Here is a 26,160-nt window from a genome sequence, read left to right as displayed (position 1 = left end):
TGAAAAGGGGTAGAGATCAGTTTATTTCAATAGGCAAAATGTAATGCCTTGTCCTGCAGTGCCCGGCATATACAGTAGTGGGGCACCCGTGAACAGTTTGCTTTGTTAGATCTGCTGCTGCTGGTTTCAACCATGGGCACCCCCACTTTTTTCTTTTTTTTTTTTTCAACCTTTCATACACATGAGCGCTTCCTTTTTTCTCCCACATCAAGGTGCGGGTGAAAAAAATGAAGCATGTCACACATTTGGGCATTCCCTCGGAACACCTCGCCTATTGTTTTCAATGGAACCGGAAAACGCATTACACTGCGATGCTAAGTTTATTGAAAACAACGGGAAACACTTGGGCGGCTAAAAGCCATGCCTGAGGATTGATATTTCCATGAAGCGATCGGAGGCGTTTTTGACAAACTCCTCGCATCCGTGGGGACATCACAAGTTCCCAAGCGCGAGATCGGGCCAAGTTTCACAGCCTGCTATCGCGCTCACTTGTGTGAATTTGGCCTTGGAGCAAACTGCCCTGTTGACCATGCTATGGTGTAAAACAGGAGTACATGTAGATGTATGAGCCGCCATATACTCGTGATGGGTCTTATTGCTGACCTTTCCAGTCCAGCTCTCCTAATCACTTACACATTGCTTACAGCACTTGGGACTTGTTGGAAGCCTTCAGTACTTCTAGGAAACTGTTGTGCCGGAGTGGTCTGTAATGTGTGTAATAAATAACAGCGGAGCAGATGAGATTATGGCTTTCAGGAGTTGGGTCACCAATCAATACCATGCATGAGGAGCTCTCAGCTCTTTCCCAGGAGTCCCTGGGATGTAGCATGCAGCACATTTATGCCTCCTGGGCTTGTTGATTCAGCCCTGCCCTGATATGACCACAGTGCTGGGAATGTGATACTGTCTGCACCCCTACATCTCCAGGCTGCTTGCTAGTCAATGGCTTAAAGGAACAGTAATCCTAAAGTGTAGCGGTGGGTATTTTACTAATATTACTCCCACATCTGTGAGTAAATGTATCCGTACATTCTGAGTAGTAGTAGTTGTGGTCACCGGACGTTGTAGTACTCTGCAGACTATCTCTCCTCCTGATAAAATGGGAAATAGAGGGCAAATTGAGATTGGATAGATGCAACTGTAAAGATTATGGTTTGCAGGTAACACGGCTGACGTCCCTAACCTGGCGTGCTGTGCACTGCTTGGGATTTGACCACATAGCATCTATTAAACGGATACATCATGAGTTTTACAGGTTTTTGCTTTTCAAGTCAAAAGGCTGCCATTACCGCCTGTGGGTGCTGTATCCGTTAAACGGATGTCATTGGTCATATTTGTCTAGGGGTACATTCACACCACAATGGTCTTCATTGCTATTCACATGTGCGAGAGAGTATGCAGCGATTTATCGTTTTTTCGTTTTGAAACTCCACAGAATTTGTGCCAATTGTTTCTACTGGGTGAGAAAAAAATTGCCCCACAATCACATGCAAGTGCCATGCTATTTTTTTTTAAATTTTATTTTATTTTCCTACTGAAGATGCGATTTTATTTTATTTTTTTCCCCTCCCCTCAAGCTTGTGAATATCACATGTTCAGCCTTACGATTTTCCAATCGCAACACGCTTACAGGGAACATCACAGTTTAAGAAGTGCAGTGTCCGTCCGATATTCGTGGACTGATATCACACTCGGCCGTGTGAATGCACCCTAATGGTAGCGTCGTGTAAGGGTATTGAAAAGCTTTGTTTCAGCTAAATGGATACTTGCCACTTTGCGGTATCTATCACCGCCCCCTTTTTAACAAATCGGGGGCTATCAACTAAACGGAAGCCAAGAATGTGATATGAACAGACTAATATCATTGGCTTGAACTGATGAGACCTTGTCCTGTCGGTCACTTACTGGGTAGGACTGGTGGTACATCATTCTCCATTTTTCAAAAATGTTGTTGAACTATAGCTTTATGAAAACAAAAACAAATGCTGAGAAGACGCAATTGTTGCTTAATCACTAGAATAGTAGTAGAAAGGCTGTGTTCACACACTGGGGTTAGTTGCAGTTTTCTCAGATTACATTTTCCTGTTCGGTGCTGCTTCTGTCATGGCGGTCTGTCCTCGTACGGCAAACTGCAGAGGGACGGGACCTGCGATGGGGCAACACATTTCAATATGAGAGACGAACTGCTTTGGTCTTCATCTCATGCTTTCCATCCTGTTAGCTTCGTCCCAGTTCCTGTCCCTGTGCAGTTTTCTGTATGGATGACTAATATCTGGGACAGCGCTGAACAGGAAAATGTCGCTTGAAACGAGCCTAAATGACCTGCATTCTGGTATTTTTCTGTATTATGGATTAGGATTATTTATGGCCCTTTTAAGAGTTTGAGTGGCAGTTTGTCTGGTTACAATGATGCATCACCCTAGATGTACACTCCAATGTGGTGGCAGGAAAAAAATGCACTAAATGCGGTTTTACAATGCGTTACTCTACACATGTGTTAAAGGGCAGCTACGCTGGAGTTTCTTTCATTCATTATGTAACTAGTTCCTCAGCGTATATATAAATCGGCTAATATTACATTGTTGCTTTTTATCTGAAACTTTCTGGAATTCTTCTCAGGTGGGTCATGAATATTTTACTTTTGGCTTTTCTTATGTCACTTTGTCAACATACAATTATTACACTGATTGTACCATACAGGCTCTTCACAGGGGGTAAGGCAAACTCCCATCAGTTACTGAGAATGATTAGAGGTACCCGGCACAGTTATGAGGCTAACAATTCATCCTCCCTGATTGTATATTTATGGTTCTTACCGTATTTAGGAGAATAGAGTGTAACTGCGATCACACTGTGTCCACTCCCCCTCCCCAGCAGACAGATGGTAATGGCAGTAGTTGGTCATGTGGTGGTGGTCTGTTTCTACCCCTAGTGCAATATAGAGAAAGCGGTGAGAAATCTAACCTCCAAGATGGCATCTAATAGGTATCAGACAGGAGGCTGCACTGTATGGACAGAGTACAATATACATAGAGGTCAAGAGTGTGACAATCAGTCAAGTGAGGGAAAAAAATCTGTTTCAGCTGGAGTGGCCCTTTAAATAGCTGTGGTTTGTGTGCTTTCCATGCAATTTCTGTGTGGTTATGGTTTTCTTAATTGCTGTGGATGGTATTAACCTGTGTAGTGGATGCATCGGAAAGGATATTTTGTGGGAAACCGAACAGTATATCAAAGCTACATTAGAGGTAATCGCTACAATGACATAGAATCTTTTTCTTTGTGGCTGTGGAAGCCCCCACCCCCGATGACCACGGCCGTACCTGTATCACTGCTCACTTAGGCAGACCTGTCATTCAGGAGTATAAGAGGCATCAGTAGTGAACCCTATTTTCATCTGAATTGCCCAAAATAAATTAAATACATATACATTTTATATTTGCTTTTAAAATTATTTTGTAAAGTCTTACTTGACCTCCGTTTTCAGAAATCTTGTTTAATTCGGTCCCATCCACTACGGAATAACAGAGTATTCAGAGATTTGTCTGTTAGTCTGGGTTAGAGTCTCTGATCGCTTGTATATGGCAGTCAGGAATCCCCTTTAAAGGGACTTTGTCAGCAGGACTGAGGGCAGCATGAGGCAGTGACCAGCAGCGCTGTATCTGTGAAGTAGGTTGTCCTAATGCTACATGTTATCAGTGGTAGCGCACATAAAGGACTACAGGAGGGAATCCTAAATAGTTGTGAGCTTCAGGCTAGCCCCTCCTCCAGCCGCTGACAGCTGCTCCTCAATGTGCAGTAATAGGCATCTGTCACACAGCTGGCGGGGTGGGACTAGCCTGCAGACCAAGAATGTCCAGGACTGTAGTTGTAGTAACAGGTCTTTTTTTCAGCCTAACTTACTATCATACTGATTAATACCAGTCCAACAAAAGCTTCCATCAGGTTCCTAGAACCCTACAGATACCCTATAGACACACTGTGTTTTCCTGGCGTATACGCTGAATGAAGGCCAAGAACATGATGCAGTGTTGAATTGCTCCCATTAGTTCTGGGAAGGAGTCAAAAAGCTGCCCTGAATGTCAGGTACCCATAGGCTATTGTAGGTACATATACATGGCTGCGTCCTATTGGTATATTTAGATTACCCAAAACTAATCTGTGCGTGGCTGGCAGGTACCCGATTTATTTGGTTATCCTTGATGTATCTATTACGTACAGGGTCAATTCCTAAAACTACATCCTGTTGCTCTGCGTCACTTTATAGCCAGGCTATCCGTTACAAAGGTTTGTGGGAAGACTAAACATTCCGAACGTGTCCAGTAGTTTTCCCTAAATTTCCCAGTAGATCCTTCTCATACTGTGTATTTGGGTCAGCAGACCTCTGGCCAGTCTGGAACACTTGCCCATAATACGGGCATTCCTCTGAAACTGGTCTAAGGGCCCAATTACACGGGCATATTTTCTGACCGTATTTAATCTGTATCTTTATGGACTGAATACAAACCCATTGAATGACATTGTATTCTGAAACGCGCATTTTACGTGGACCAATGTTGTGCATTAAAAAAAAAAAAAAAAAAACTTAATATGGATGCAACATGGACATTAAAGAAGGAAAACAAAACGCACCCCCTCAGTGAAAACTGTTTTTGACAGATCAGAATTGCATACGCCCGTGTGAATGAGCGCTTACAGTATGTTCACACGTGGTAAAGATGCTGCACACTTTCCACAATGGGAAAAAAACTTTTTGCTCTGAAAATCTGAAACAAATCTTCCACTTATAAACAGGGCCTTAAGGTTAAAGTCCCCACAACTTTTTTTTTGTTTTTTTAAACTGATCACTGTCTCTGTAGTGATTTTTTTTATTTTATTTTTTTTAAATATATATTTCATTTTTACCAAATTTACTGGCAGTTTACACTTACTGTCACCATGTTTTTGCAGCCCTCACTAATGGCGGTGCCTGTCACACTGATTAGTGACCTGCTCTGTGCAGTCGTTTTGGAAAAAACATACATTCTATTAGTAACACTGAGACACACAACTAGTCTTGCATATTCATGAGCTGCAGGAAGGCCACACCCACCCCGCCCTCAAGCCGATGATTGGCAGCTCTCCCTATGCACAGTAATAAGCAGACAGCAGTTTATTGGTGGGGTATTAGTGCATCTTGAAGCCACTGGAAGCTAGGGGTTTGACAGGAGGAACGCCCCTCTCACACCCCTAGCTCCCGAAAGGGTCCAGCCCTGAAGGTCCTAGCAACACAGTGTGCATAATTTGTTCCACCGCCGCTGCAGCCTTGGGCTGAGGGTTACTATACTTCTTAGGCTTACACTAAAAGCTGTAAATGCTGCGATGTTATCGCAGTAACATTCCAGCATTTGCATGTCATTATGTAAGGCTAAAAAGTATAGTAACCCACTGGCTAAGGCTGCAGCAGCGGTGGAGCAAATCTATGCAGAGGCTGCAGCCTGTGCGCCCCGTCCCACCCACCATTAGTGCCATGCTTGCTACGCAGGTGGCCGCTCATCTCTGTCCCTGCTGGCATTTGTGGCATGTCTGCTCTTAGTGGTCACTGCTTCATGCCATCCGTCACGGCCGGTGCCTGTCATCTCTGTTCTGCCGGCTGCATCAATGGTCGGTGACGGTCGCGCTCACGGGAAAGCACTGTGGCTTCCGTACAGTGAGCGGGGGGTTCCGCATAGTCGGCCGCCAGGCAAGGGCACTTGGTCCTGGGAGTGTGCGGCTGTAGCCCCGCCGGCCGCAGCCCCGCCGGTCGCCCTAGGCCTTTTGTGGCGTTGCAGGACCTGCAGGCCAAGACACTGTGCAGCCAATCAGCATCAGGGGGCGTCACCCCCTGTCAATCTTGGCTCCACTAGGAATTCCTGGTGGCGGCAAGATACACTAATACCAATTGGCTGGAGGGTGGGTGGAAGTAGTTTGCTGAAGCTCATGAATATCAAGAACTACTTAACGTAATACTCTATGCATTTGCTACTACTGATAAAAAGCAAGTTTCTTCAAAACTACTGCACAGATCCACACAGCAGCCATATCGCTGTAATCGGTGTGGCAGGCACTACCTTGTACTGCCCTCAGAGGGGTGCAAAAACATGGTGACTGTCTTTTTAACTTTCTACTGTAGTCTATTGTATGTGTTGGGGTAAAGCGCTTCCTGTCTCATCTTTATATACAGAACAGGAAATGTGTGAGGAAAGCAAAATAGATGGGGAATTGCTTGCGCAGCAAACTGGAACTGCTATGGCTTGTAAGAAACGCTGTGCAGGTTCATGGGAAGGAGAACGGATTAGATTTACTTCCCTCACACTATTTTCTCTATTGGAGAAACTAAACGTTACATTACTGAAAGATATTTGTAGGCCTTATTCACCTTCAGCCCTTGTGGTAGGGTAGCATGCACTGAGCCCAAGCCGTACCTCTGCTGTTGGCTTCTGTTCCCATCTGCACCATCAGTGTCTCATAACGGTTCCATCATGGGTTCTGACCTTCGACAACAAAAGTTTTGCAGTATGCAATGCTACTGTAGTCTTACAACATCCTTGGGGCAATGGGGTCTGTAGGGTGCAGTCTGGAGCCCCTCACACAACAGTGCACCATCTTTGCTCCCATTATGAACTGAAGCCATATAGCAGATCTGACCAGAGCCTTCATAAGAAACCACATTGAAGAGAAATAGGAACTTATCTATTCAGAATTGTCAATTTTATCCCTTGTTTCTATGGGAGAATTCGGGGATCGTGTATGAAGTGGCACATGGGGCACTGTTGTGTGCGTGATCCTTGCATGCAGGGTCACATGTAGGTTCTAGACAGCTTTCAGCTATGGTTCTGCATGCAGAGATTTTACAAAATGCCGAAATTGGATTTTAATGTCGATTTTGAAAGATATATATTTTTAGAATTTGTGTTTCTCTACATAAATGCTCCTTTTTGAGACCAGTTTGTTCCCTACTATATTATGTGATCTGTAGGGGCTTTCTATCTGTGCGGATGTCTCTCTGCCCGGGTACCAGCATGCTACAATGCCCCATTTATCTCCTGTGCTATAGGGCATGCTTATCCCCTATATACTCGACTTTCACAGATGTCATCCATCTCCATTACTAGTTCATTTAGTAGTTTGCATTCAATTAAAATAGGAAAACCAGAAAACCTAGGCGTCAAAATATTTGGTTCCTAATATTTTAATAACCACTATGTGGCTTCACTAATTACATAATTATATTCATAGATTCTCCACTATATAGCTTCTTGGCTGCAATGAAGGAAAAAAAGTCAGCGTGCACGGATTGCTTGCAGGTAAAGGGTTAAGGCACCACGCTGCTGTGTCACTGCCTCCCCAGCACACACCCTGTTGTCATCATAGCATGGAGACAATGCAGCCAATGAGCAAGCGATGCAGGAAGCAGGATTGTGTGCCTGTCAGGGTTCAAATCATCCATGGCCTTATATGGTAAAATTTACTGTCTGGGCTTAGGGAGTGCTGGGGAGGAGGGAGCGCTGCGGATCCTCCCTGCTCCATGACTGCATTCACCGCTCTTCTATGGAGCTCGGCACATCAGCCTTCAGCGGACGAGGAGCTGCGCAGAATGCTGATCTGATCCCGAGCTGCCAGCCTGCTCCTTTTGTTAGACCCTTGTTATATACATATGCCCACACACTGCTGGCTTATTTGTACATTGAGATTAATGCAGAATCCCACCCCCATCGCCATAATTGGCAGAAAAAAGAGAGGGCCTCTGTACGCTCTTCGGGTTTGAAGTCAGAGAAGTGATTCAGTTCTAAAGAATGCCTCGGTTTACACCACTTCTACGTGTTAAAGGGCTTGTGTTTAAATGGAGACGGGTGTGATTACTTCTTCTAGAAAGAACTTGGCCATGGGCTGTGATAAGCCACCCATGTGATCTTCTCATTTGTGATCTATCAGAAGGGCCTTTTGGACTGGAGTTTGCTCTTTTTAAAGGGCTAGCGAGGTTATTGAGACCTTTAAAAATGACTGTAGATGAGGCCAGTTATCAAACCAATTTTCATAAGTCATCAAAGCCGTTTCCTTTCGCTGGCAGTGACCACTATGTCCCAAAGCATGCATTACCATGAACACATGTGAGATTATTGCTCTTAAATTGCTAATTTCAACCCATAATATTTAGAGATTCTGTGGTGACTGATAGAGTGCAAAGAGACTGGCATAAAACAAATGTGCCCATTTAAAAAAAACAAACTCTAGGTCTTTCCCAGTTAATTACGGACCAGTAAGGCCCAATGCCCACAAATGGATTATCGCTGTGGAAATTCGCGTCCAGACACCCGCTGTGAATTCCGAAGCAATAACCGTCCATAGACTTGCTGTATTGAACGATTCTTCCCTGCCCACGAATGGAAATCAACTGCGATTTTCCTCTTGCGGTGAAGAATCCCAGCATGTTCTATTTTGTGCTGAAAAACGCACGGACGGCTTCCATTGCAGTCAATGGAAGTAGTCTGCCCCATGATACTTTTGCGGTGCTCATTGCAGAAGTATCGCAGGAATCTGCATCACTGCTCAGCAGGTCATGCACTATGCATGCGCGCCGGACAAGACACTAGTGGCAGATCCGGAGAGGTAAGTATAGGGTCTCTGGGGGGCACCAGGTCTGATTTCGCTGGTGGAATCTGACCCAGTCTTAGGCATGAGGCCTTAACCTAAAGAGCCACTCCTGAGAATTTCGTGTGTGTGCGTGTGTGCGTGTGTGCGTGTGTGCGTGTGTGCGTGTGTGCGTGTGTGCGTGTGTGTAAAAAATACGCACGCACGCGCTGGCTAGTATTTTACCTTGCTTAGTTATTTCTTTCTATCTGCATCTTCCTATAGGGTTCTCCAGTGGGTCCTTTTGTCCTCATTCTGACTGTATGAGATTCACTTGGATTTATGTTCTCAGTCAGTAAAGAGCTGGTATGATCGGGTCCATCACACAACAATTATAGAGAAGGGACACAAGCTGCTGTCAGGCTACCTACACATGGGTGGGCGCGATATCGATGTGTATTACACAGATGTGAGGTGTTTTTCTGGCTTACCGCCTCCCATTACTTCTGTGAAGTAGCGATCCTCCAGAGCGGCTTTCAGGCGCTTTTGAGGATCAGCAAGTGTTTCCCGTTCTCGGGTGCACATCGCACAGCGTGTTTTACTGTCCCATTAAAAACAATGGGCAATGTGTTCTGAGGAACATGAAACTGACAGTTATGGTGAACGAGCTGATAATTTAGCCTACTTGCTATATACTTATGGCATGTAGTTTATTTAGAATATAGAAGGTAAGGATGATCACACTAGCTTCCCCAGCAGGCAGAGATGGTACCGTCTCTAGCTGCTCATGTGGTGATGTGCTGATGCATCATGGAGTTGATAGCACAGAGCGCAGTGAAAGAGAAAGCGGTGAGAAATTTTAGCATCAAGGGTGATATCTGATAAGACACTGAATGGATATGACTGCAGTATACTTCTTGACAAAAAGGTGTCTACCATACACAGATACATTTTTGCCCAGATACATTTTTCCCAGTTGACTGACTTTGAGGTACATTACTGGAATGCGAGGAAAAACGGGATGGTTGTTACGATGAGCTGCTCGTCATCTAGGCTGTCCTGACCCAACTGTTAGATTTTGGGAGAAGTGGTTACGCGAAGGCGCATACAGCCAGCAAATGGGCTCAGGGCGGCCCAGACAGAACACCAGTACAGAGGATCATTGGATCCACCGACAAGCACCAGCAGATTCAACAGGTTCGTTGGCCACCATCCAGACACAGGTTCCACCTTCACTTCAGACCCCTGTGTCTGCCCACACAGTTTCCAGTTGCTTGGCAGGAGTCACAGCGCCCATTATGTGTTCTGCTATTAACACCCCATCACCATTGCCTTTGTTTGCAGTGATGTGAACGAGAAACCTGGACTACAACGGACTGGAATTGTATCGTCTTTAGAGACTATTCCAGATCCTGTTTGAGAGCCGATGACTGTCTGAGACATGCAGGACATCCTGTGGCCACATGTTACCTCTCATGGAAGGGCTTCCAAGAGGCATTTACAGGCACTTATTTCTGATTGCCCTGTGTAAGCATGAATAGCGATCGGCTGAATAAGGCTTATTTTTTGTTGCTAACATACTTTTATGCAGACCTAAAAATAATTTGTCAGCACCACATCACTTCCTGCAAATGGGGATGTGCTGCCAACAATGAAGCTTTGTGCCCAAATGATTGCACTAACAGTTTGGTCGCATACAGTACCAATGATTGGTTGTACTTGATGCACAATTAGCTTGTTTTGTGTTTTTTTTTTTTTTTTTCTTCAGCCGTACGTGCTGCAGAAGTATACAAGTTAGAACACTGGACAATATATTAGAAGGAACATATTTATATTCAGTTGAAGCATATATTTGTGCAAAGGTAACAGGAAGTGCGGCCATATTGGACTAATTAAAATAACCCTCCAAACACTCCGTTGATCGGCACTCCATGTACTTGCTGGTGATTGTGTGATGGGCTTGTGTTATACAGAGCAGCCAGAGGAGGCAGAGCTTCAGGAAGCAGTAGCCTGAACCAATGATGAGACCACCTCAGGCTAGATGACCACAGACTCCTTATAGCTGTACTATAGTTGCAGATCACAGGTCTGCCCTAATGGAGCTGAGCTAAAAGGCAGCCAAGGAGCTGTCACTGAGGAAGGCAGCAGGAGACATCCCCTATAGGTACTGACTTCAGAATTTTTGAGGTCATGACTGGACAGTCTGAAACTTTGGACAAACTGAAAAGTTGGTTGTCTGTTTCTGAGAAACGAATTCAAAAATGGAGAATATCTGTCCATCCTGTTGAGCTTTGCAAGATTTCCTGCTGCTACGAAGGCTGGTTTCACATCTGCGTTGGGACCCCTGGCTGGAGGTCCTGGCTCATATCTGGCCGAAAAAAAGGAAGAAAAAGCGCTGCATGTAGTTCTTTTCCTTTCGTCCAAAAAGTTGGAAAGCTGGTGTACCCCATTATAGTCAATAGGGGTAATCTGGCGCTGTTTGTTTTTGTCCATGAAGATTCCCCCTTCCTGCCCCATGAATAAAGCAGGGAAGTGGAATCCCCAGCGCAGGTGTGAAACCACCCTTATTTCTCGAATGCTTGCTTTACATTACACACATTTGGGTAGAGAATGCAAAGCATTCCCCAAGATTTCTGGTCTCCTATGGTTTGACTGGAAATGGACAACCCCTTTAAGAACTTGTCTTGCTGCGTCGAGCCCTGACTGTGTATCCCTGTTGCGTGTAGGGTCACGTCCCCGCCTGCAGAGCTCAGTGAGAAGCCTGCGTGGGTGACGTTCCCCTAATGCAAGCTGCGGAGCACATGTTACATGCCAGGCTGGCTTCCAAGCTTCAGACAGTCTCCAGGACAAGAACTTGAAGAATGCAGACCCAGATCCTGGAATCAGCAGTGTGTCTGCCAGTAAAGTGCTGCGCTCAAGGGAACCTCTGGAGCTCGGTCCGCGTCTGCAGGAATGCTATTGGCGGCGTCCACTGTAGCTAATGACTGGCTCAAGTAATTTACTCGTTTATTTTTATTGTAAAACAAATAACGTTGCTTAGCTTAAACTTTTATTTGGTACTCCCTGTTCTTTCCTCTTAAATTTGGCAAATGATCCTTCCTATTCCAAAGTCCGTCGGTACTAAAAGGATATCTGGCTGCTTAGGATAAATTGACGTTTGCAAGGGGGCAGTTTTCTGGGTTCATTCCTTTTAAATGGTGGTTGTTGACTTGGCTCACAAGAGACTGTTCAATGGAATCATCACAAATCGTGTTGTCTCCTGTCCAGTTCTATTAGCTGAAAGCTTATTGCCCGAGTGGGAATAGACTGAGACATTTTGTGGTCTTATGACTGTTCAATTTTCTTAGGTTAGGCCGGGCGGTCACAACGTATTCTTGCTCTGTAACAATCTGCCTTAGGTGGTCATCTTGCTGCTCGCACGACTTGAGCGAAATGCATGTGCAAGAAAAATGGCTGCATGTTCTATCTTGGTGTGTATTACACACTCGTACACCCCAAGATAGTGCATGGCAACGGGCAGTACGCAATGTCACTGCGTACTGGCTGTATGCGTATATCTCGCACACTGCGAGATACTGTCGTGTGAGCCCGGTCTGAGGTTGTGTTCTTCTGGGAGTATGAAATAATAGAACGTACTTAGAACCTAAAACCCTCTATAGTCAATAGTTTTTAGGAAAAACTATTTTTTTTAAGACCCCCCCCCCCCCCTTCCAAGTCACTATTTTATGACTGACATGGAAAGGAAGTTATCACTGACTCTCTGGGGTCTTCAAAATGGCTTTATCCACCTCAGGGTCTACCAGGACACCAAGTCCCATGTCTTAGTTTCCTGTATACGACATGTAAGAAGTTAATTCCCTACCAGCCAGTCTACGGGACCAAACTTTCAGAATAGGACCTTGACGTGATCCTAGTTCAGTTCGGGACAACCTTCAAGGAGCTCAGATTTTTTGGGTCTTTTATTAGGGCCCTTTGAAACCAGCCCTACTCTTCTTTTAGAGAAGCCACAGAATGAGAGTCAGACGACACTGCTGAGGAGGGCTTGGGACCACCGCACATGGAAGAGGAGATAAGTGGCAATGTGTTTCAGTCGTATTGTCTCTTTTCTCAAGCTCAACGTGCCCCGGGCTTGACGAGGTCAGTACAACTCTGAAACGCGTTGCCAATAAACTCTCAAATATCCTGTGGTCTCAACACACTCCTCCGCATCTGTAGCTTCTGTGGATGTATTTGTGGTTCCTTCCTGATGGGACTTCCGTAGAGTGGGCTGCATCCGATTCATGAACACTACTGGTTGTTCGCCCAGCGCAATTCTATAGGGCAAGTGCATATATTCACATTTCCATTTGACATGGAGCCTGCATATTGGAGTGCTGTTCTTCTATTGCTTCTACTGTTTTTATTCTTTGCTCAGTATCTTTCTGCTGTTTTATTATATATACACCCTAACATAAAATACTTTCATTACTAATGAAATCAGAGCCTAAAAAACACAATATTGCGCTTTCCTCACTCCGCTGTCACTTCTAGCAATCGTCTGGGTTCACTGTGATTGCTGTTTGTAACTATATGCCATTAATGTCTTTCCTGAGACAGCCTGGTCAAGCTGAAGTCGCTCTCTTCTACTGATGTGTTCAGTGCTAAAACACTGCGCTGTGTGGCCTCGGCCTAATGAAGTGTAAGATATATGGATGTAAAGGCTCACATGAGCATAGGACGCACCAAATTAGTCCATTAAAGTCAATGGGATCGTGTGGATATGCATGATGTATGCGTATTTATACATGACCTCAATGGGGCATTCACTGGCGATTTTTGTGTATGTGAGTGTGCCATGAATATGCGTACGTAATTCGGTTGTGTAAATATGTGACACATTTATGCAATCAATACGCAATGCGCCCATTTGAGTGAGCTGGGTTCTCACAGAGCGGATTCTCAGCGGAAATCTCGCGGTTCGGCCGCAGCGAAAAACTGCGAGATTTCCACCGGGAGAACCGCTGCTGCAAAACCCGCAGTGGCTTTGAAGCGGCCCGGCCACTCGCTCTTCCGCTGTGGCCGGCGCTCCCATAGAGGAGAGCGCGGCCGCAGCGGAAAAAAAAATGGACATGCTGCGGACATCCTGAATCGAAAATTGGATTGAAAAGGGTTAAGCATTCCATCTGAGTGTACCCTAATGGTACTGTTACATGGAGCAAGAAATCGTTCGTACGAGTGAACAAAGACAGTTTGTTCGGGATATCGTTTTAAAAGCGGAAAAAAAAACAAACCGGATTTTTCTTGATCAGGATTGTTCAGTGTTTCTCATCCACTGGTACAGAGAACTGAACGACTGTTGAATGGGGTAATACACATGAACAAAAATTTTTATTTATTTTTTTCCTCATCGCAGTGTGTGTGTGGGGGGGGGGAATTGCAGCGCGTCCTATCTGTTTCCTTGGGGCGGGCAAAGCATCCCATGGCATGCGAGCGCAATGCGGCATTTCTCATTGAAAATAATGGATTGTACCCCCACCCCACCCCGCAGTGGTGCAAGGCATTTTTAACACACAAACGCCTCACATCTGTGGCGACATTGTATGTTGGCGAGCGCGATATCTGGCCCAATATCTCATTCGCCCGTGTGAATTCAGACTAAGCTTGTAGTTCAGGAGAGGGATCCCTACAATGTTTGCCCTCAGAAGTAGGTAAAAATACACGATGATCCGCGCTGGCAGCGGGTAACCATTTCCCTCTATGTATTCTAGCTGCAGTCTTGCAAGTTGTCGACTTCATTGCTGGAAAATCCTTCTGGTCGGCTGCGCTGATGACTCTACATTATGGGTGATCGCAGCAATGACCATTAGCCCTGCTTGTTAGTAACCTTTTAGCACTTGACCTTCCCAGTCTCTGCTGCCTTGTGAATGATGTGTCGCTGAGGATGATGGTTGTGTATTTAGTATCCATCGTGTAATGATGTAACGATCCTGGCCTCTAAGTGGAAGAAAAGGAGACGCCGCAGGATACTGGGTACAAACGGTCACCTTTTATCCCATTGCAACCACTTGAATTCTAGCTTCTGTCTTACAACCGGTTACATATAGTAAACCTCCAAAAGACCACAGCTTTGTGGTTTTATTTATTTATTTTTTTGCAATTTTTTTTCAGTTCCACCATATATTTGTTATACATAATGCTTATCTTCTCTGAGAGGAAATCTTAACTAATGGCCACTTTTCAGTGCAAGTTTGAGTGGCTGTCTCAAGATTCACCGTGTATACAATATACACACACACACTGCATATATTATACTGAAGTGGTTTTTGTGTCCTTACATGTACATTTGATTATTTCTGTCCATGTCATGGGTAATACCTAGTGCTTCAGCTCCCTGTTTGTGTTAGAACTTTTCTAGTTCGTTCTTTTTAGGTTACATTTTTTCCTTTTTTTTAGTTTTTATTCCTGTGACTGTCCAGCGGCCGCTCCCAGCTAATGTAGTAAGGCCTCCCTCACCTAGGCGTTTGACTCCACCAATTAGAGGCAGCGCTGGATGCACCAATCACAGCCATGCGTTGAATAGCTGTGATAGAGGCATCAAGCGCCGGCTCTGATTGGCTGAGTGTCAGCTGGTTCCTCCAATCAGAGCAATCTCCTGCTGGAAGCGGGGATTTCAACCCCTGTCACTACCAATAGATGCTTTGTTGGCTTGACAAGTAGCCGGCAGCCTGCATGGAGCGGCAGGGACCCAGACAGCACCAGCTAGGCGGGTATTGATTATTTTTATTTTTTTTAAGGTAGAACAGCTAGCACTTGCATTTAGTGCTGCCAAAAACGTGGTACCAAGTTGTGCCATGTTTTCAGCAGTGCTGAAACCGCTGCCCATTCCTTTCAATGGGCGACAGTGCTGAAAACTGCCAAAGATAGAACTTGCATCGCTGTCAAAGCGCACCGTTGAAGACGCTGCATTTTGAGGCTTGTGTGATCAGCCCCAGTGAAATGAATGGGAGTGTTGTGCAGCGCTGAAAAGTCAGTGCTAAACGCTGTACAAAAACGTGTGAGGGAGGCCTTAGTGTACATTTGTAGATTCGCAACCTTCTTTTAATGCAAATAGTCTCTGATTTACAACTTGTAAGGAAATTCAGTGAAAGGGCCTTTTGTAATGTAATTGCTGTGCTGTTCCTAACCTATATCCTCGTGTCCTTGTAGTGTGGAAGAATTGATAAGTCCTATCCTACAGTGTGCGGACACACAGGACCAGTGCTGGACATTGACTGGTGCCCCCATAATGACAACGTTATCGCTAGTGGCTCAGAGGACTGCACGGTCATGGTAAGTGCTGCTTGGGTATTTACTTTAAATACGGCAAGGTTCCCCTAGTGGGAGATCGCAGAATTCAAGAATATCCCTTGTAGAAGGGGGTTATATATGCTTTGGCACTAAAGCAATACAGTGTATGTCATTCTTCATGTGTTAGCAGTTAAAAAATGTTGATTGCATAATAGAAATAAAGCGTTATCCCTGTACAGTTTTTAACAATATATTGAAAGTAAAAAAAAAAAGTATAAACCTAGACCGTGGGCCCCGTAATTTAACCCTGTGGGTGTTTTTGTATTTTGAACCGCTGTGGAGTTTTCAGAATAAATACACTTTAGGTTTAATCGTAGCTGAGCTGTCAGTCGGAGGTGGGCCATGCCGGCCTCTTTGCCCATGCAGAGTGACAGCTATACACAATAGGGAAGAGCTGTCCATCTTCATGCAATGGGTGGCGAGAGGCTGGTACGAACCGCCCTGTGACTCGGATCAGCTCTGTATCAAACTTCAAAGTGTGTCTTGAAATGCCATAGTGTTTCAGAATACAGCCTACATGGGGGAAACGGCCATCCTTGTCCTGGGTCTATGCTTCCTATGGTTGGGGCAGCATGCACCTGATGACTTCCCTTCTAAATTTCTAGCCTATTGGGTTATGGTCACACTAGCTTTATACTTCTAACAGATCAAAATGGTAACCTTGATAGATGCCTTCAGTTTTTATCGATTTTACCCTCATTAGTTAAAATATAAGTTGCGTTTTTTTTCTGTTGTGTGCCCACACAAACTTTCTTTGCAGAGCAAACTAGTTGACTGCATTTGACCCTGTTGAAATCCGTAATCTAAAAGTATTTGAGCCCTATGTAAAAGTGACCAGATCAGAAACCTCTATGTCTTGAATTACCTAGGTATGGCAGATCCCAGACAGTGGCCTAACTCTTCCGCTCACGGAGCCGGTGGTGGTGTTGGAGGGACATTCCAAGAGAGTAGGCATTGTGACATGGCACCCGACTGCCCGCAACGTGCTGCTTAGTGCAGGTATGTTAACCCATGCATCATCTACTGAAGGGTTTATGAATGAAATGGTAAAGTGGGGAAGCTTTTGACATTTTGTCTGCCCAATTATTCTCTTACGATGCTAAACTCTAGCCGCCAGCTTACAACATACACCTCTGATATTCTGTAAATGGCCAGGCAATAGTCAGATGTGTCCTTCTGCACAGCTGACTAACTAGGCACATGGTATGGAGCAGTGTTCTCTAATTTGGGCACTGTAAACTGCCTTCTAACTGGGATCCCAGGGGTCTTTAATAGTTGTTTGTCTACAAGGTTTACCTTTTTTTTTCATTTATTTAATGACAATGATTACAAGACTAAGTATAGAATACTCTTATGCCCACCTATACAGTTCACCCTCAAATGACTGGGGATCAAAAAACATTTTTTTTAAATTTTGCCTCAAAATACATTGACCGCTTACTTAGTCCTTTAAATGGTTAGGACTCTCTGTGGTTTTCAGAGCACAAACAATCCTAGAGGGCAGTTCATTGAAGACTTTGCAGTGTTGCTTCACATACAGGACATGGGTACAGTTGGCAGTTGTAGTTTTGGTTGCAGTTAAATCCCAATATGCTCTGACATACTGCCCCCTAGTGGGAGGTTGTTTAAACATTTATTGCTTGTTACATACATATTCAGTGTTTTGTCTTTTTTTTTTTTTCTTTTTGTAAAAATAGTGTGTATATATAAAAAAAAAAAATTAAAAAAAAAAGTTGGAAAAAGATAGACATTCAGAGACCTGCATAAAGTAGTAGCCCAGATCCCTGAGACACTGACCGAATAAGTGGAGTGACAGCGTACATGCCCTGCCGATGGGAGTACTGAAAACGGTAGAGCTCAACCGCTTTGCAATTTTCAGCACGCTTAATGAAATGAATAGTGGGAGCGGAGCCTCATCTTGCCATTTTGTTGGGAGATTTTGGGACCTTTTGTTCTGGTGATTGCGGGAGTCCCAGTAGTTGGACTCCCACTGATCAGCTAGTTATCCCCCCTCTTGCAGATAGGGGACAACTTAAAGGGCATGTTTACATGTACTGAATTTCCACATACAAAGCAGGCAAAAGTCAGCCTCATAGTTGTCAGTTTTTACTCAAAATTAACTGTGCGTCCGCAGCTGATTTCAGAAAATACCGCGCTCCCTCCCAGGGCTTCCGTAACCGGGCACCCGGTGACCTCTACTGAGTGCAGCACCGCTGGTCAGGTGACGCGGAAGTCCCCAACAGCACTTTGCTCACTACAGACCGCCAGGCGCCCGGTTAGGGAAGTGCCGAGAGCGCAAAAACTTTAGAGGTATCTTCTAAAATTGGCTGCCAATGCACAGCTGATTGTTTTGGATGTGGAAATGCTGCAGATTTTGTGGTGGTGGTTTTCGCTACGTGTAAACATACTTGAAGGGAAATGGTCTCCTCCCATAGCACCATAAACCTGGTTATGGTGCGGTTAGGGGATGTGACGGCAGGTGGTATATTTTTTTTTATACTCCTCTGCTCCCTGGATACAGTGGTGTTCTCAGTCCCAGCGGTGCATGAAAATATAACGGTTTTCAGAGTCCCTTTTAAGGTCCCCAACCCCATTCTGCAGAGGGGGGGGGGGGGGATAACTTTTTAAGGGGTTTTCTGCATTGTACAATTTCTGTATATCTAGCCCCCTATGCAATAAAATAACAAGCATATACTCCCCGCGCCCCGTTCCTGATGTGTCCCATGGTGCTCCTCGGTCATCCACGTCCGTGTTTGTCTGCGATCAAGTGCTGAGCTCTGTTGGCTGCAGCGCCTATAAACGGGCTGGGGATGACCCTGAGGAGCACTGCAGGAGCGGCGGAGAGGTTAGTATATTCTGCTCACGTTTACTGCATCAGGGGTTGGATTTACAGAAATCGTAGAACTTGGAAAAACCCTTCAGTGTCGATAGAATACCTATTTTAGGAGTGCAGTTCCCGATTATACTTACAGTTCTACATAAAGCTATTGCTTGGTGGGTATGTGCTTGTACACGTAACTGGCAAGAAAACTGGTTTTCTGAAAAGTAAAACAATAAAGTGTTTTTTTTTTTGTTTTTTTTTTGACAGGTTGTGATAATGTGGTTGTTATATGGAATGTGGGCACTGGGGAGGCGCTGGTCTCCCTAGATGATATGCACTATGACATGATATTCAGTGCCAGCTGGAACCGAAATGGCAGCCTCATTTGCACAGCCTCCAAGGACAAGAAACTTCGTGTTATTGACCCACGCAAAATGGAATTAGTAGCGGTATGTAGTTGGGAAGGTCGCCATGGGAGAAATTGTAATGCAACCGAATTTATTGTAGCTTTTTAAATGTTTGCATCTATTTTTAAGATCAGTATGCTCGCCCCTGAAGGGCCTCGGGCTGCTCTCACAGTGCTTGTCTAAATGGTCTTTTTTAGATGAGCCAACTCATTTGAGCGAGGGACATCTGTTAATTCGCACTCATGCACCCTGCTTACACTGGCAAATGCATCGTTGGCTCGTTCAAACGAGAATCGTTCAGTCCCTGTATTTGCTTATACAGAGGCTGAACAGTTACTGTATAACCCAAACGTGAACAAGCCAACGATTATCTTTATTCCTGCATAAACTGATTTAAGAATGAAAAGCGAATGATTCTCGTCTGTTCAGTCATTGGCTCTTGTAGACTGAATTCTATCGTTCACTTTCACTTGTTGTAACGATTATCGTTCAAAAAAAAAAATCGTTCAATCTAAAAGCGCCGTTAAACACTTGTACTTTCTATTTATCAGTTCAACTACCCGTTTTAATTGTTATCCCTCCATAAACTTGATTACCAATCCACAGGGTAGGTCATAAAGGCATGATTACTGGGGTCCAACCCCTATGAACCCCTGGGAGTCACGAGAATAGTCCACAGAGTGCCTCCAGTATATGGAGCAGCGGAATACTTGCGTCACCATCACTCCACTTCTACAGGAGATGGCCAAGTGCGCAGCTCGGCTATCTTCATGGATAGTGGATGGACCTATGGTTGCACATGGCTGCAGCCACGCCATTCACTAGGGGGATTCTGGGTGTGCTGCTATTGTGATCCACAGGCATCAGTGGTTGCCATCATACATTTAATAGTGTTTTTCTGTTAGGTTTGGGAAGTTTTTTTTATTCTCTGCTTCATTAAAAATGAAAGCAATATCCCCTATGCCAACTCATGCTGTGTGATTGTGGCCCTGGTGTGTTTTATTCAAGACTGCTAATTTATGGCTACACAAAATGCAACCTATAAGGCCTCCCTCACACACGGCGTTTTATACAGCGTTTAGCGCTGCCTTTTCAGCCCAGCGCTAAACGCTGTACAACACTCCCATTCATTTCAATGGGGCTGCTCACACAGGGCTGAAAACGCAGCACTTTGCAACGCTGCGCTTTGACAGCGATGCAAGTTCTATTTTGGGGTGTTTTCAGCCCTGCGTCGCCCATTGAAATGAATGGGCAGCGGTTTTAGCACTGCTGAAAACGCGGCAACACTTGGTGCTGCGTTTTTGGCAGCGTTAACCGCTCGCCGATTTTCGGGGTGAGGGCTTGCAATAGAAGCCCTACCCCGAAAATCAGTCCCAGCTAGGCTAGGTAGAAAAAAAGAAAGCAATACTCACCTAGCCGCTGCAGTCCGCGTCGCGGCCGCTGCTCTCTGCCGCTGATCCGGGCTTCCTCTGCACTCAGAAGTCTATTTACGGAGGCCAGGTTTGAGGGCTCCGGCAATAGAGTGCTGTGATTGGTTGTCGGCGCCCAATCACAGCCCTTCATTGACTGTCTCAGCCAATCAGCGCCGGCAAGCTCTGATTGGCTGAGACAGTCAATGAAGGGCTGTGATTGGGCATCGAGCAAGCGCCGACAACCAATCACAGCACTCTATTGCCGGCAATAGACTTCTGAGTGCAGAGGGAGCCCCGATCAGCGGCAGAGAGCAGCGGCCGCGACCCGGACTGCAGCGGCTAGGTGAGTATTTAGTTTTTTTTTCTTTTCAGCATTCTTGGCTGCGTTTTCAGCCGAGCTGAAAACGCAGCCAAAACGCTGGCATAAAGTATGCCAGCGCTGCTGAAACGGGGCGGAATCTGCAGTAAACGCAGCGTTGCAAAACGCTGCGTTTCTGCAAACGCCCTGTGTGAGGGAGGCCTAATTCACAAAAAAAACCCTACAAAAGAATAATCTAACACTGTTTTGTTGATAAATAATTAAAACCATGGGGTGTAAAGGGACAAACACATACACACCTAGATTCTATGGTAACAAAGAAACCATGGTACTAAGGTGAAAAAAAAACAAAGATGTGAGAAAAGGGGGTTAACAAGACCCTGATGGATGGTAGGGCCTAATAAAAGGGGATAGTAAACTGGATAACTCCCCCCCCCCACACCTATCGCCAAAATGCAACCCACATGTATGATTACTGTATTGTTACCATTCCTTTCCTAAATGAAGGTGTACTTGCATTGATGTGTTTTTGTTTTGTTTTTTTCACCGCCATCTTTTTATAGGAGAAAGATAAAGCACACGAAGGAGCTCGGCCCATGCGGGCAATCTTTTTATCTGATGGCAGCATTTTTACAACTGGGTTCAGCCGTATGAGTGAGCGCCAATTAGCATTGTGGAATCCGGTATGTGATAAACACATTTTAATGTTTTTTTGTTTTTTTTTATCTGGTCGATGATGCAAGCAGATATTTCCTGAGAGGCCTCGGGGGTTATTGAATGCAGCAGTGCTGGATAGAATACATACTTAGAACTTTTATTATGGCATTTGGTCTTGTGAAACTTCTCTCTTAATGGCCTACTGGTGGTTCAAAACACTCACTTAGAATAATTCTGCCGGTACTTTCTCATACCTAGAATAGATGCAAAGAAGTCTTCAATACCTGCACCATAATGTTAAATGGCTTGGGCCGCCATTATATCTCCACCGTCAAAGTAAAATCCATGCTTAGATGTCCTGATTGTATAAGTGTGTGCAAGAATGTGCAACGGCTTCCATTCCCTGCAGTGACTTTATATAGGAAAATGGTCACGCCATTGTCAGATTGGAAGTCGGTTCCAAATGTAAGACTTCAGCAGAGTGAAGTAACTCTGAAGTTCTGTTCACATCTCAGTAATATACTTGGTGTACACATCTTACCAGATTTATACTCTAGATTAGTGTACAGATATCGGCGTTTACAAAACAGCCCGTGCAGCTCCAAATTTTTTGCCTCTTGTCTCCTCATCAGTGCACATCTGTATATGGATGTCTTCCGCTGCTCTATCAGGAGTCAGGATGCAGGACGGGCGCTGTGTAGATTACCCCCTCTGAAGAGAGGCACAGCTGGTTAACTTCTCTGACTTTTCATGAGAACTTTTAGATGTGACCTGACCGATGACCTGGAGTCATCCTGGCAAGATGAGAGATGGGAAAGGAGGGTCACTTAAATAAAGGCCCCCAGGTCTGCCCAAACATGTCAACTTTTCAGTGTTATGGGTTCATTCATATGTAGTGGAAAATAGTGTGGATTTTTCGCAGCTGAAAACCCGCAGCAAAAGAGAAAATATAATTATTGGGCCATTAGTCCTGATTTTGATGCGGGTATTTATGTGGATCTGCAAAAAAAAAGAAAAAGCATCAAAATCCGCACCAATGATGCAGATTTTGACAAGGTATTGATGTAGACTTTGGTGCGGGTTTTCTGCTGTGGAAAATCTGCCCCACTTTCTGCTACGTGTGAACGTAACGGTTTGGCACTACTCTTAGGTGATCTGTGGTGGTTCAACTCTTCTCACATGTCTGAAGACTGTTTAGAGGTGCTATTCTCCCAATACTCTGCATCACATTTATTATACTTGCTCCTCGGCATCTGACAACACCCTGCAACTTAGTTACTGACACATGCCAAAAAAGTAGCAAGTTGTCATCCGATACTATTGGTATTCTAAGTCTCATACAGGAAACGTCAGCAAGATGGGCGTACTGCTAGTAGTCATTCTAAGCTAATGGTCCGTAAACTTGAACTGTGCGCTATGAACCTGACGCACAAAGGACATCTGCTAGCGCCCCTGCGACTACTAAACTACAAGCATGGTATACACACGGACATTAGGGAAGGGCTACATACTGTTTGAAACTGGCTTCTTATAACACAGTGCGCCGTATGTAAACGAGGCCGAAACGGTCTACCTGGACTACTAATGCAGAAAGCCCAGGAACATCTGATTCCCCCAACCCTCCCCTGGCTCCTGATTGACGCCTCCAGTAATGAAGGCTGCTCATGTATCACAAGGCTGTAATAGGCAGTACTTTTATAGACTGCAATATCAAAAGCTGAAGCCAGGGTTCCAGATGAAGTATGTGTAGCCGATCTCCCATGTCAGCCTCCCTGTAATGCTACTGGTTTAGTAATGGCAGGGACTCAAAATGTTACTATGTTTTAAAGGGCATCACTTTTATGCTGGGCTGACATGAGCCTGTGGTAAAACGCGGTGTGAGCTAAGCTATCGCCACATATGGAAGAGGGTTTTTTTGTAATTGCATATGTACAGCAAATGGGGCTCTATCGCACATAATACACGGTAAGATAGAACATGCTGCATTCTTTTTTTACGCATGTATTATATGCAATGTATATACACAAGTGTGCATGGATCAATGAAACTCCATGTACTTTCATTTAATCCAGTCACCACGTATTATGGGAATGTAATATGCTATTAAATTACACTTGTGTGTGCCTGTCCTAAGTTTTATAGTATATATGAAAATAAGTTAAATCATTTTTTGCTCCACTTAGTCCTGTATCATAGCTCACAGACAATATTGGGACTCACTGGGAAGTTGCACAACTTTTATTAGGGTAAACTGCGCAAGCCTTTGACGCATGACTGTTTCCTGAATTGAGATCTAGATGTGCTGTGAAATGTTACTGCAGTTTGATGAAAGATTTGACTATTGAAACGTGCTTTACTGGCAGGTAGTGTTTGCACAGTGCAAAATGAGAGTCCTGGGAGGTAGGTTGTCAACCATGGTTTATGCATGTCAGTAAATCTAGGAGTGCTGTATGCAAAACGCGTGTAGCTTCAACTCCATTGTGTAGATTATCCAGTATAATTGAGGTGTTAGTGAAGCATGTGCTCGACGTTCCAGCTTATGTGAGTACTTGGGCTCTGTGCTGATGGAAGCTTTTACATACTTCTCAGTTTTAACACCTACTAATGATCACCTGAATTAGTTTTACTACCTCGTTTACGAGATGGTTAATGGTGTGTTTCTAATATTAACCGCTGGGGTGAGATTAGATGATAGACTAAACTTGAAAGAACTAAAGGTTTTTGTTTTGTAAATACATTTTCTTTCTTTTCATACAGAAAAGTATGGATGAGCCTATTGCACTACACGAAATGGATACAAGCAATGGAGTCTTATTACCGTTTTACGACCCCGACACCAACATCATTTACTTGTGTGGCAAGGTGAGATGGTCAAGTTGTTTTTCAGTAAGGAATTTATATTTTTGGGAGGAGAGGATGTCGGCGAAAAGAGGGTGGGGAGGTGCACACAACTTTGGTCTGAGGGTCACATTGCCGTGTTGAACCCCTCCAAGGGCCACAGGGTAATTGCCTTCAGAGGCTCTTATAGCATATCAAGTCATACAAGTCTGATGGGAGCAAGTTCTACTTCCAGAACTCCCACCTATTGAGAGAATGAGGGTCCCTTTCTTTCCCAGCCAGCATTCTAGGGACGAGGAGACCACGCACGCGTTTAGTTATCTCCATTGTTGATTATGGCCGGTATGGTAACGGCTCCAGTTAACTACAGTCAATATAGTTGCATGCATAGATGGCCACCTCCAACTCCTATACACCTTCTAGTAGTGTCAATCGGGTGTTGGGAACCGCATTCTGCTAATATATGGCGGATCCAGGATTGGCTGCACAGTGCACCGCTGGTACCTGCTCGTCCGTGCTTCTGAAATGTGTCACTCCTCTTCTCTCTGATATGGAACCACATGTGAGCAGCCAAACACTCACTTGTGTCCATATGGCTGGGGACAATGCAGAATGGCGGCATGAGCTGTAACCATACTTTCATTCCCGATAGCTTCATGTACATAAGTAGTCAAAAGTGCTGCTTTTTGTAAAAAAATTTTTTTTTTTTTTTTTACAACTCTTGTGGGAAAAAAAAGTTCCTTCGTACTGTAGATGGAAACTGAATTTTTTTTTTCCCTTGACAATGTAGCACAATTCTCAGGTTTTTCTCTGACGTTGAGAAGCTTATCCTTGGGCATCAAGTGCAATTAATAATGTGAGCCAATATGATGGGTGTGAGCCCAGTAATTACAGATAAGCCTTAGTAAACAAGGGCGTTGGTAGAAGTCTTGCCTGCTCTTCAACACTGGACTTAATCAGATATCAGTTACCGGTAATTTTATTTTTATTTTTTTCCAATGTACTTTGTACCTCCATATGGGTAAACGTGGAGTATATATGTTGTCTCTTATATTCAGTGACTCTTTATAATGACTCTGTTGGCTGAAAGCACAGCTGCAGAGTGTATAAAGTTAAAGCTTGAAGGGTATGTTCACACGGCAGATTCCGCTGTCAATGACTCTTCCGCACAGAATTCGCCTGTGAAACCATGGGTATTCTGCTGTGCTTTTCGCCGCAGGTTTACACGGACTGTCGATGGGCAAAATCCATATGTGGAAATTTCGACACATTTCTGTATGGATCTGTGTGAAGGTGTGACATGGCACTTTTTGCAAATCTATGCAGAAACTTGTTGGAAATTCAACACGTCGATTTTGCCCATTGACAACAGCGCTATGGCCTCCTGTGGATCCACGGCAAAAGCGGCAGGAGAATAGCCACAGTTTTACAGGCAGATTCCATGTGGGGAACATTCCTCTAACGAATTGTCTATGGGCACATAACCTAAAAGTGCAATGTGTAAAATGACCCACAATGTCTCTTTAATTCCCCTTAGATTCAGACTTAGGGCTGTGTTCACACATTCTGGATCCTTACAAGTTATCAGTGCAGTGTATGTAAAAGGGGATATTTTTTACAGCCTTACAGTGTGAACATACCATTTAACCCTTTTACCATAAGGGGTTTCAGCTCAGTTTTCACTGTCTTGATATACACAGGATGTGAATTACAAATGTTAAAAATCGTAATGTGCTTCCCATACCCACATTTTCTGTATGTAGTGGCCTGGTATTTTTTGCATAGAACGCAGTG

General features: G+C 44.5%; 1 protein-coding gene across 4 annotated transcripts in view; it reads left to right on the top strand.

Annotated features, from left to right (window-relative positions):
* The window catches only part of CORO1C (coronin 1C), a 71,944-nt gene that overhangs the window by 37,450 nt on the left and 8,334 nt on the right, over nt 1–26,160 (top strand). For all 4 annotated transcript variants that reach the window (XM_066603841.1, XM_066603843.1, XM_066603844.1 and 1 more), the window contains exons 3-7: nt 15,772–15,894; nt 16,782–16,911; nt 19,001–19,182; nt 21,435–21,554; nt 24,286–24,390. In XM_066603841.1, the coding sequence (XP_066459938.1) occupies nt 15,772–15,894; nt 16,782–16,911; nt 19,001–19,182; nt 21,435–21,554; nt 24,286–24,390 (660 nt within the window). The remainder of the gene's footprint in view (nt 1–15,771; nt 15,895–16,781; nt 16,912–19,000; nt 19,183–21,434; nt 21,555–24,285; nt 24,391–26,160) is intronic.

Source organism: Eleutherodactylus coqui, chromosome 5, assembly GCF_035609145.1.
Source record: "Eleutherodactylus coqui strain aEleCoq1 chromosome 5, aEleCoq1.hap1, whole genome shotgun sequence".
Taxonomy (NCBI): Eukaryota; Metazoa; Chordata; class Amphibia; order Anura; family Eleutherodactylidae; genus Eleutherodactylus; species Eleutherodactylus coqui.
The sequence above is the reverse complement of the archived record's forward strand: the minus strand, read 5'-3'. Positions and strand labels throughout refer to the sequence as shown.